General features: G+C 45.2%; 1 protein-coding gene across 2 annotated transcripts in view; it reads left to right on the top strand.

Annotated features, from left to right (window-relative positions):
- Nucleotides 1–12,795, top strand: part of RNF220 (ring finger protein 220) — a 330,305-nt gene that overhangs the window by 314,409 nt on the left and 3,101 nt on the right. For both annotated transcript variants that reach the window (XM_073357946.1, XM_073357945.1), the window contains 2 exons: nucleotides 1,337–1,445; nucleotides 2,815–2,889. In XM_073357946.1, coding sequence (XP_073214047.1) covers nucleotides 1,337–1,445; nucleotides 2,815–2,889 — 184 coding nt within the window. The remainder of the gene's footprint in view (nucleotides 1–1,336; nucleotides 1,446–2,814; nucleotides 2,890–12,795) is intronic.

The raw sequence follows: 12,795 nt of genomic DNA, 5'->3' as shown, positions 1-12,795 counted from the left end.
ATCTTGTAAGCATGGCCTACAGTCTTTGTTCCTAGAAGTATATATTTACATTTAGCCATATTAAAATTTACAGTTTGCTTGTGCCCAGTTTACCAAGGTATTCAGATTGCTCTGTATTAGTAAACTGTCCTCTTCATTATTTACCACTTCCCCCAATTGTTGTCATCGCAAACTTTATCAAGGATGATTTTATGTTTTCTTCCAGATCATTGATAAAAATGTTAAATAGTGTAGGGCCAAGAACGGATCCCTGCAGGACTTCACTGGAAACACACCTGCTGGATGATGATTCCCCATTTACAATTACATTTTGAGATCTATCAGTTAGCCAGCTTTTAATCCATTTAACATGTGCCCTGTTAAACATCTCTATAGTTTTTTAATCAAAATGTCATGTAGCACCAGGTCAAATGCTGTACAGAAGTCTAAATATATTACATCAACACTATTACCTTTACCAACCAAACTTGTAATCTCATCAAAAAAAGGTATCCAGTTAATTTGTCAGGATCTCTTTTCCATAAATCCACATTGATTGGAATTAATTATAATCACCTCTAGTCAAGTCCTTTAATTTTTTATTAATCAAGTTCTTTATGACCCGCTCCATTATCTTGCTCAGGATCGATGTCAGACTGACAGGCCTATAATTACCCAGGTCAGTCCGTTTACCCTTTTTAAATATTGGCACATCATTAGCTTTCTTCCAGTCTTCTGGAACTTCTCCAGTATTCCAAGATATATTGAAAATCAGCATTAGCTGTCTTCTGAGCCAGGTCTTTTAAAACTCTTGGATGCAAGTTATCTGGGCTGCTTATTTCAAAATGTCTATGTTAATAGCTTCTATTTAACATCCTCCTTAGGTACTAGTGGAAAGGAAAGAGTGCTGTCACCACCATGTGATATGACTACTTTTTGCTCTTGAGAGAAACACACCTTCCCAGCTCTAGAGCAGCACTTTGAGCTTTGTTGGGATGACACTGACCTGGGGCCTCTTGCAGTGATAGGGAAAGAAGGGAGTAAAGGGCCGTGACTCCTGTTTCCACCATTTAGTTTCTGCTTAAACACGTTCTGTATAATGTTACCTACCCAAAATCCTTCTCTTTTTCAGATCTCTGCAGAGGCTTTACATGCCAGTGTGTTTGCCAGAGCTTCTGGCATAAAGAATGCAAACCATGGGCTTCTTAATAACCCTCCATTTCAAATAGTCCTTTGCATATGCTGAATTTGTTTCTTTGGATCTTGTCACTGCATCTTCTGCACCTACCAAAAGGACCATGAATTTAACTTTTGTAAAGCATTACCAAGTAGCCCTGACTTTCATCATCTCTTGCAGAATTACAGAAGACTCTGCAGTGACAACATTTGAAGCGTTAAAGGCTCGTGTCCGGGAGTTAGAAAGGCAGCTTTCCCGTGGAGACCGCTATAAATGTCTCATTTGCATGGTGAGTAGCACTCCAGTTGTGGCAATGAATCAGAAAACGTCTCGGTACCTTTGACTTGTCTTTGCTGAGGTGGGGAAAGGGGTGAATCCTACTAATTTGGTAAGGTGAATCCATCCCTGTCCTTACACAAGGAAAAAATCTCTTCCTTTTTCTGACTAAATGCGTTGCAAGTTTCTTTCCAGGTGTTTCTGTGTGTGTGTATCAGTTATATCATTTCATTGGTGTTTGTAGCAGTCTGTGTTAGGAGCAGAAATTTCTAACTTCATGGGACAGCATTCCCCTTTCAAATTGACCATGCAGACTCCCAAGTGCCTGCGTTTTCCTCTTCCTGCATGTGCAGAGTTGCACATCCCTAAGGAGAGGAGAATGCGTGATTTGAGACCCTCCATGTGGCTTGAAGGCAAGAATTTTGCCTATGCATTTAAAAGTTGCCTGTGTCCTGTTAGTTTTATGTGTGTTGTCGCTTTGGCTTCCCTAAAGAAGGGCTGCAGCTCCCTCTAATGGCTCAGAGTCTGCAGATTTTTGCCTCTCTCGTCTGGTTTTATTTCCGAGCTCTGTTTGTCCCATGGGTCAATAGAAGAAGAAAATGTTGCTTGGATGGAGTTGCCAGTGAAACGGCTGGTGCAAGATGGATCAGGCAGACTCCCATCTCTGATTCTAGGGCTGACGTACTGTCTGTTGTTGATTCCTGCCCTCATTAATAAATCACTTGAAAAGACTAGCGCGCGAATAGGTGCTGCTGAAATGACTACAGTATTCTTGGTAGCTAGTTAAGCTATTCCAGCAGAGTGGGCAGCTGTGATGAGAGTTAATCTTATCCCTTATCTCTGCTCTTGCACAATCTGGTGACCTTTCCATTGGAATAATGGTACGTGGGCACAACTTCCCTACTATAAAAGACCCATGGAATAACCATGGCTGGCCCAGGTCTACTGACTCAGACTCATGGGGCTATAAAATTGCAGTCTAGACGTACCACTCTAGCTAACCAGGATGAGCCATGTCACTACCAGGTGGGTTATGGACTTCTGTCAGGCAAACAAATGGCCTACAGGAGACTTTCCACCTCTGTTACTCTTGAGCTAAAGTTTAGATCCCTGCTTAGTTTTCACTCAGTCCTGAAGTCAGTGAGAGTTTGCCTGATTTCTGTGCTTTGTTTCTGTCTGATGCATCACATCTGGCTCACTGTATATGGAGCAACTCCTGAGCTGTGTTCTTATTAAGATGGGAGGAATGGGAAGCATTTACTCTGGGTAACTGCCCTCTTCTCCTGCCCCCTCCCCAAAGCGAATACCCTGGTGACATAGTTGTAGGCTGGGAATCAGCCAGCCTTTTATGTGACGAGAATGTCTTCGCTTTTTCTCTTCAGGACTCTTACACAATGCCCCTGACTTCCATTCAGTGCTGGCATGTGCACTGTGAAGAATGCTGGCTGCGGACTCTGGTGAGGCACTCGGCTGCTTTCTCATTGACTCGTAGACTTCTCCCTCTCCCCAGACATGTACTTACATTGCAGGAGAGGTTCTTGCTTAATAGGAAATGGGCTCAGTGGGGTTCTGCGTATGTGGGGTGCCCAAACTTTTATTAAACACACCGGTCAGATTTAAGTCCTTCCGGTTTGATTTCATTGGGCGGAGCTGGGCTTGAGTTACCCTCCCTGAAGAGTGGTCCTGCTCACTCTTTACTCACTGATGGGAGGGCTCAGTGTTGGAACAGCGCCACGTGTGGAATTCCTGTTGACTTCCAAAGGAGTTTCCTGCACTGTGCAGCTGCAGCTTGGACCCCAGTTTAGAGCCACTTAGCTGGGATCCACTGGCCTGTGCAGCACCCATCGGTGCTATTTCCTTCCCCTCTTCTGAATAATTGAAACAGCATCATGCAGTTTTTAACTAGTGTGGTTGATTGTCTGGAAAATTGGGCACTATTGGAAGTGTAGAAGAGGTGGCCCAGTGCCCCCAGAATTTGCGTTTTTGTTAGTTTCAAAGGGACACGCTTGTGTTGAAATTAATATTTTGTTAAAGTGATGCCCTTTCCTTTCCTAACCCTGACTTTTATTATCCCCTGCTGATGTTGACCATAACTCTCATTTCACTCAGCCTGGGCAATGGAGATTTGAGCTAGTCACTTTCACTTTGTGGTGCTCCGGCATTAGCAGGATGCTACAGAGTTGGGTGGCAAATGATGTATGGGGACTAGCACTCTTCTAAAAGCTGCTGCTGTTAGGTCCTGTAACGTCTTATTTTTACAGAACACACTGTAAATTTGGAGCTTCAGCTAACCTGGCGATGGGCCTTTAGATACCGCCTGTTAAATATTTTGGCTGAGAAAAATTACTGGGATGGTGAAATGCCTGCAGCACTGGGTATCAATAGTAACCTCAGTAACTCAACTGTCCTGGGGCTGTATTTTCTAGCTATTCAGCTACACCCCTGTCACTACTTAGATTACACAGGCTTTTTTAGGCATTTAGCAGCACATTGCAAAAAACTCTTGCACAGCTACGTAGCAGTAAGGTGTTCAGATGAGGGTATGCACCGCTGATCCTAGGTATAATCCAATTCTTCAGTGCTGGCTGCAAACGGAGAATAGAGCATTTCTATTCCATGTTGGATTTTATTCCTCCGTTTCCTTCACCCCTCTGCTCCCCGCCATCCCAAGATGGTCTTTTAGGCCAGCAGCTCCTATTGTGAGCCCTTCAGAGGCTCAGGCACTCTTCAATTTCTGTCAAGCCCCTTTGTTCCACTGACAACTTCACAGCATCCTGCGGCCTGCAATAAGACTGAATCCCTAGAAGATTGTGCTCCTGGCATTAAGGGGTTAACGCTCACTTTTCCAAGGAGAGGAGTGATTAAATTTGGTCTCACCCCTCCCTCCCCACGCTGCTGTGTGGTGGGGTAAATGGGGACTGGGTTTGCTGTGTATTGGCCACGCCCAGAGCCTGGCTCTCACCAGGCAGGAGGGAAGGGGATATTCCAGCAGGACGTAGGGTTAGGTGCTGGCACTTGTGTGGGGGAAGCAATTAATAAGTTGCTGCTCATCTGTTCCCCAGCCCTACCCTCTTCCTGTAGTCCGCAGTTGATTAAACCAGGACCTTTCATGAGGCATGCTCGGGCTCTCTCCCTTCTCCCAAATCTCCCAGCCTGCATTCTCATGTTTCTAATGTAACCATTAAAATGTAGCCCGAAGACAGCAATAAAAACCCTGGAACGCCTTGGTGCTTTTGTGTCTTGATCAAAGTCAATGTGTGTAATCTCGTTAAGACTGCCCTCCCCCACCCCCACCCCCTTTTTTTTTTATGAATTTAATGGCATACAGCAGCTGGGCTCAGTGTTTAATACTCACCAACCTGCACTGTTCTAATTAAGGTATCTCCTTTTATTTCGGGCACAAAAGGGACTCTTGTTTTCTTTAACAAGCGAGGAGCTGTGGGATAGTGTGTGTAATAATTGCGGCTGTTACCTTTCCCTGGGTATAAAGCCAGCTCCCCGTGGGGGTGGCAGGGAAAGCAGAAATAGCCTACGCGTGCAGCACACATGGAAAGATTTGATGGGGGGAGAGGGGCAACATTTTTCTTCTGTTGTGCAATAAACAATTTGTTGGAGTTAATAGGAGTTATGGGGGGGTGAGTTGTGTTGGGCTTCCGGCCGCTTCTGAACTGTCTGGAGATCTGCCATCCCCCTTAGTGAAAAGTCCAGATTTTCTATGCCTGTGTTTTTATATGCACAGCTGAGACCTAATGTTAGATTACATTTTCTTATGTTATATATATTAAGGCCTTAGAAACAAGGGATCAAAGTGGGAGACAAAGCTTCAAACGTCTCGCAGGAGGGCACTTGCTGGCCACATCAGTCCCCATGGAGCAGGGAGGGTGAAATAATTTTAAAAACTTATAGGGTCTGAAGATTTTCTAGAGCCAGACTGTCCTAGGGCTGAGCACCCATTGACTTCCATTTGTGTCCAGGGCAGCCCTCAGGATTGGGCCCTTAATAGGTGCTGCTCTGAAAAAGAGGCACTTTGAAAATGGCATCATGGGGCTTAATTGCTGTGTGTGCCTGACTCCGGATCAGATCTGCTGAGTTTATAAGTGAAAACCTGCGTATGGCTTTCTACCAGCTGATCCCACAGACTTTCCCGGGGTTGGAGAGTCATCATGGACACAAATGTTCTGCATTTGGAACGTAGCTAACAGTTCTGTGAATGAGACCTGAGCCAGCGCAAACTCCCCCTCTCCGTCCCATTGCTGTGTTAGCTTGCATTAGTGATTCAAGCCAGCAGATCTGGTTGCATACACACAGGATGCAGGCCTGGTTAGTAAGAAGGGCCCTTCCTACTTACTCACCAGAATAGAGCTGTACTTTACGGGTGCATCCTGAGTGTGAGAAACTGAAGGATTTGGTCAGTGCCTCTTAACACTAATGGGAGATGCCAGGCTAGATGCTGCTTTGCAGAGACCTCTCTGAGTTGGGGAGAAACCATCTGTGCATACATGAACGGTCAGAGCATTTTAAACAAGTGTCCATCTTAACTGTTCACCCCACTGCCTGCACATAACTAACCAGCTGGGGCCCAAGAGTCAGCAATTGGCATGCGCCTGGGTCTGAGTTTTCTCAGCTGTCAGGCCACTGTATGGTTTTGAGTACATGGGAGAGGGACAGTGATGTGGGAAGCTCATTCATATCCTAGAAGTCCATATCCTAGGGCCAGTGTGGTCCTACTTGGGTTTCCGGTGTAATCAGACTAACCTTTACTGGCTTAATTTGTCTGCAGTTTTTGTTTTGTTTTTTTCAGACCATATTTATGGGCTAGTTTTTACTTATAGGCTTTTCTCTGGGGCTCATCACTGCAACACTCACAAGTCAGGGAAGGAAGAGGTATCGTTGTCCCCAGTTTACAGACAGGAAGACCAAGGTACAAACATTAAGTGATTTTTCCCAAAGTCACACTGGAAGCCTGTCCAGGATCTTACAAATCCTAGCCCAAGAATTTCTAAGTAAAGTATTCCTATATTCTAAAGCCAGACGAGACCTCCTGTGTAGCACAGGCCAGAGAACTTCACAAAAGAATTCCTCAAGAAGATCTTTTAGAAAGACATCCAAACTTGAGTTAAAAATTGTCAGTGATCGAGAATCCACCATGACCCTGGGTAAATTGTTCCAATGGTTAATTACCCTCGCTGGTAAAAATTTTACACCTGATTTCCAGTCTAAATTTGTCTGGCTTCAACTTCCAGCCATTGGATCATGTTAGACCTTCCTCTGCTAGATTGAAGAGCCCAGTATTAAATATTTGTTCCACATGTAGGTACTTATAAACGGTGATCATGTCACCCCTTAACCTTCTCTTTGTTAAGCTAAATAGACTGAGCTCCTGGAGTCTGTCACTAGAAGGCAGGTTGTCTAATCTATTAATCATTCTCAAGGCTCTTCTCTGAACCCTCTCCAATTTATCAACATCCTTCTTGAATTGTGGGCACCAGCACTAGACACAGCGTTCCGGCAGCAGTCACACCAGTGCCCAATAAAGAGGTAAAATAACCTCTCTGCTCCTACTCGAGATTCCCCTTTTTATGCATCCCACAATTGCATCAGACCTTTTGGCCACAGCGTCACACTGAGAGTTCATGTTCAGCTGATTATCCACCATGACCTTCAAATCTTTTTCAGAGTCACTGCTTCCTGGGATAGAATTCCCCATCATATGTGTGTGGCCAGCATTATTTGTTCCTAGATGGATACATTTACATTTAGCTGTATTAAACCACACATGATTTGTTTGTACCCAGCTTACCAAGTGATCCAAATTGCTCTGAATCAGTGACCTGTCCTCTTCATTATTTACCACTCCCCCAATTTTTGTATCATCTGCAAACTTTATCATTGATGATTTTGTGTTTTTTGTCCAGTTCATTGATACAAATATTAAGTAGCGTAGGGCCAAGAACCAATCTCTGTAGGACCTCACTACAAACAGGCCCGCTTGAGGACGATTCCCCATTCAAAGTTTCATTTTTGAGAGCTATCAGTTTGCTTTTAATCCATGCAATGTGTGCAATGTTAATTTTATGTCATTCTAGTTTTTTAATCAAAATGTCATGCAGCATCAAGTCAAACGCCTTACAGAAGTCTAAGTATATTACATCAATATTATTACCTTTATCAGCCAAACTTGTAATCTCGTCAAAAAAAGATATCAAGTTAATTCGACAGGATCTATTTTCCATAAACCCATGTTGATTTGCATTAATGACGGTACTCTCCTTTAGTTCTGTATTAATTGAGTTCCATATAAGCTGCTCCATTTTCTTGCCCAGGATTAATTACCTGGGTCAGCCCATTTACCCTTTTTAAAAATTGGAACAACATTAGCGTTCTGGAACTTCCTGAGTGCTCCAACACTTACTGAAAATCAGCATTAACAGTCTAGTTATCTCCTTAGCCAGCTCTTTTAAAACTCTTGGCTGTAAATTACTTGGAGCTGCTGATAATAAAATGTTTAACTTTAGTAGCTTCTGTTTAACACCTCCAGAGATACTAGTGGAATGGAAAGAATGTTATCATCACCATAAGATGAGACACTTTCATCTGTTTTTTCCCCAAATATAGATCTTAAATATTTATTAAATACTTCTGCCTTTTCTGCATTATTATTGATAATTCTAATATTTCCATCTAGTGATGGACCAATTCCATTGTCAGGATTCTTTTTGTTCTTAATGTTCCTTTTGTTCTTATTGTTCCTAATATATTTTTAAAACTCCTTATTGTCCTTAATTCTGCTGGCCATAGTTTTCTCTTAGTGTCCCTTTGCTTCCCTTATCAGTTTTCTACAATTTCTAACATCTGATTTATATTCATTACTATCGACTTCCTTTTTCTTTCTTTAGTGCTGCCTTCGCTTCCCCCCTTTAACCATCCCCTCCTTCCTCGGTTGTGGCTTTTCAGCATCTAATTAGGTGTTCTTAAATGATTACCAGTTATCATTCACATGAGTTAGAGCTCCAAGACCACTCTCTGTCTCTCAGCACATGAGCTCTGTGTGAGGTGTAGCTGTGTTGTAATTCAGGATGGGAGAGCGTTTTTATCCTGGGTTCTGTGCATCTAGACCCAGCACCTCCTTTGCATATTCATTCACTCATCTGGTTAGCAATTCTCAGACTAAGGCATATTTGAATGTAAGTAAATGATGGCACTGCAAGACCAAAAATGAGCTTTTAAAAAATCTTCAGATTCCTGGAACTCGCCTTAACAGTACCTTCTGAACAGATCTGTCAGAAAAGCCATGTTCTCAGATTTAATACATATTTTTCTTGTAGATGGTACTAGTTAATACTGAGCCTTGTAACCTTCCTCAGGTAACTAGTGCGTGTCCCAAAATACATGTATTGCGGGTGGCTATTTGCAAAGCTGGCGTAACAGTCAGAAAACTATAACTCATTCCTGCCTTTCACTGGCTTGTGCCACGTCCTTTGTGGATTTTTCCTGAAGCCTCATGGGGTAGCAACTCTCCCCTCTTCCATCCTCTTCGGGGCATGGACCTAGCTTTATATTTGTCTGCAAAGCACCATGCATACCCTACTGCTGTGGAAATAAATGACAAAACACCAGCACAGATGAATGGTACGTTTTGAAATATGGCCTACAATGTGTGGGCACATTTTGTGTACACACACACACACACAGGGGCGGAAGTATGGTCTAGTTCAGAAGCAGGGGATCCTGGGTTCTGTTCCCACCTCTGGCAGTGTGCTCTCTTCATAACTTTGGGTGTCTCCCTGCAGCTCTCTCTCTGAGCTTTGGTGAGGTGCTTTGAATGCTGTGGGTGGCTATGTAAGTCCTATTTGCCTTCATCTCCTTTGCGTCTGGGTAGTGCATTCTGTTTGGAAACTGATCACTGTTCACAGACTAACAGGATAGCAGGAACAGCTTAAGCCCTAACTTCAAGTTTCCTGCCTTATCTGGTTGAAAACAAATGTAGTGTAATTCTTTTTTTAAGAGGTAGCTTTAAGACAAAAAGCTCCAGTCCTTCCTGGCACCAAGTGAGCCTTAACAACTTCTCAACATCGCAGCTCTTGTTAATTTATTTTTCAGACTACCCGAAGTGATTAGCCCATATTGTGGATCAATCACTTGCCAAATTTTAATTAAGACGGGAGGGGAAAAAATAAATCCCGTCTTGATCCCAGCCCCTTTTCTCTACCGTGTTTCAGCCCCGGAGCAAACTTCTTGCGGCAGAGTTTTATAAACCACTGAAAACTGAGGTTTATAAGGGAAAAGCTGAGATGCTTTTCTGCAGCACACGCTGCTATAACACATCAAGGCTTTTCCATGGAGCAATGATGAAAGGAGCAGAAGGACGGGGTGGGGGGGAACGGCCGACAGGTGTGACTTATTATTCCACACCATTTTTATTTCAAGGGAAAAGTTTAGTAACCCCAGCTGGCAGGTGAGAAGGGGGGAACAAATACTTTTTCATTGTCCCTGTGCCAGGACATGTGTGTGTGAGAATAGCTTAATTGCCTATAGTAATAAATACTATACACCGCCAAAAATGTGGTCAAATGCAAGGAACAAGGTTGTAAGTGATTTTAGTGCTTAAAATACAACTCCACGCTTAGAACGTGGGGTTCTGAATGTAGCGCACATGCTGATGTGTGCAGGGACATCAGCTTAAAAAAAAATAAGCTCTTCCCAGGAGACTAAAGTCATTATTTTTCTCTGGACTGTTTAACACTAAACATAGATACTAGGGGGACCTAGAGACCCTGGGCCTTCCAGCTGTGTGTGTGCAGCCAGCCTGCTTAAAGTCTAAGCTGCAGAAGGTAGTTAAGATGGCATTGTTCACGCTCCGGCACTCCCCACCCTGTGAGCCAGAACAAGCTGTCCTATCCAAGCTCAGCGAAACAACATTCTCCCCCCTCATAAAATTATCCACACTAGGGTGTTTCTCTTGGTGGGACCCAGCTTGCTGGTTTGGACTCTGGAGCAATGTAGTCTGTACCTATGTGCCTTGACGCAGGAACGTTCCTGAAGAGAGAGCAAGAGAAATACTAACCCTGCCTGGAAGGGCTGGATTCTCATGTCTGTGGTCTGAGCCTTCCTTGGGCCACTGGAACAGCTATTCCCATTTCTCTGGTTTGCGTCACTTTGAGGCTCTGTTCCGATCCAGGGTAAGTTTCAGATCAAGGGCTAATCAGGGCTAGATCTTTGAATAAGAAACTGTCAAAATGGCAGACACCACCTGTGGTTGGATTTCTGCCATCTTATGTAGCTGAAAGTTGTCTTCATGAAATTCTTGAAATTTCGTGCGTGGAGGGCAGTTCCCACAAGATCCCATCTGCATTGGAAGCAGAAGGCACAAACCCCCAAGGAAATAGAACCGAGGGGCCTGTGTGGAGCCAGTGATTCAAATCAACCCCCCTAAGTTTGCAGGGTATTGAGTTTGAGATACTTTTTCTAAGTAGAGAAAGGACAGATTCATAGATTCCAACCCCAGGAGGGGCCACTGTGATCCATTCTGGCCAGAGAACTGTCCCCAAATAATTCTTAGAGACTCCTAGCCCTTGCCCTGTCCTGTGTTCTGGTGGGCATCAAGTAGTGCAGTGGGACCGCCTGAAGGATGAGTTCTACTTCCAGGCACTTTGGGCCCTCTGCATACTGGGTCCAGTGTGTGGAGAGAGCTGAAATGCACGCGCACGATACACAGATTGCTTTCAGACGAGAATATTTTCCCTGTCACTCTCAAGCTCCCAGCATTCAGTTGTCTGATCTCTAGTTAGTGCAGTTATCCCGGAGAAGAGCGGGGAGCTGGGAGACTTCTCTGTGCTCAGGCTGGAACAGCAAAGTGATCTTGGGTTTTAATTGCTTTTTCCCTCCTTGTCTTTATTCTCAACGAGTTCTGGAGTTCAGTGAACCGGGTTGACCCCGTGAGGGCTGGGTATGGCTGCGTGGTGGGAATTTCTCCGTTATACAGGTGCACTTGATGGAAAGGGTTTCCCTTGCCTTTCTCAGGTGGGGCCCCCAGTTGTTCATCCCCTTTCCTAGGAGTTTTATGTGTACGTGTTGCTCAGACAATGCTCTGTCACTCCAGAGAAGCTTGCCAGTTTGAAATCCACCTCTCGCTGGGGCCTGTCTCTGTATTCCAGGAGGATGTGCTGGTCCCCATCTCTCGGGACACATGCAGAGAGGCGATGGGGTCTCTCTCTAATAGGGCGAACTGAGCAGGAAAAGGTCCATTAAAGTTCTTCCCCTGGCTGCGTTTGGCCAGAGCCGGGCAGCCCCATTGACTGCAGTGAGGCTGTAGGGCGTGTCTGTGGAGGCTCTTCAGCACTGCATGAGAGCACCTAGTGTCTGTGGAGCACTGTCCTCTCACCCCTGCTTTCTCCCCCCTCCCCTCCCCCATCAGAGTGACAGCACCAAGCCATTCCATGGGGTGGGAGCTGCAGAAAGAATCCGCTTCCCTTGTGTAATCAGCGGTGAGGTGCGATTGGACAAATATTTCATTGCCTCTTCCTTAATGAGCTGCTCCTGGGAAGGAAAGGGTCGAGACAGATGTGCAGGAGCTAGCCACATCTGGAATCCTTAGCATGCTCACTTTTGCTTGCTGGGGCACATTGCAGGCAGGAATTGAGAACTTGCCAACCACCACTCCGTGTAACGCTGATCGCTGTGCGCAAACCTCTCTGCTCCTCTGGCACCTGCAGAGACCATACACCCTGCCCTCCTGTGAGAGTGGGGAGCCCGGCAGCCATGAGGCTGCAGGAAACCCCTGCACGAGCAGAGAATCTGCACAGCCATGCCAGTGGTTCTGTCGGATGTGAATTGAAATACATTGTATTGATGCACACAGTGTGGGCCCCCAGGTGTCTGAATCTCAGCAGCAGTGCGACAGACCCCAGCCTGAAATGACAGAGAATAGCTTTAAAAATTGGTCACTCTTCCTCTTCATATCAACCTGCCATGACCCCCAAGAACAGGGACCTGCTTTGTAGGCGAGCATTCAGCCCAAGAGCAGGCTCTTCTTGGCAGCTCTAGGATCCAGAGCGCAGGTCCTGAGAGAGACGCAAAAGGCTGGATTGTAACCTGGGCATCTTGAAGTGCGTGTACTGATTTTTAAGCCTACCCGCCAGAGCGTGGTGTTGGTGGCAGAGCCTAGAGAGCAGCTTGGCTCTGTAAAGGTACTTGCCTTGTGGACCACCTTGTGCCAGGCACTCCACAGGCATAATGAGAGACAGGCCCTGCCCTGAAGCACTTAAATTCTACAGAGACAAGACAAAGGGTGGGAAGCAGAGGCTGAGAGAGGGGAAATGACTTGCCTGAGATCCCTGCAGAGCTGGGACCAGAACCCAGGTCTC

Source organism: Lepidochelys kempii, chromosome 8 (assembly GCF_965140265.1).
Source record: "Lepidochelys kempii isolate rLepKem1 chromosome 8, rLepKem1.hap2, whole genome shotgun sequence".
In the NCBI taxonomy this organism is placed as follows: domain Eukaryota; kingdom Metazoa; phylum Chordata; order Testudines; family Cheloniidae; genus Lepidochelys; species Lepidochelys kempii.
The sequence above is the reverse complement of the archived record's forward strand: the minus strand, read 5'-3'. Positions and strand labels throughout refer to the sequence as shown.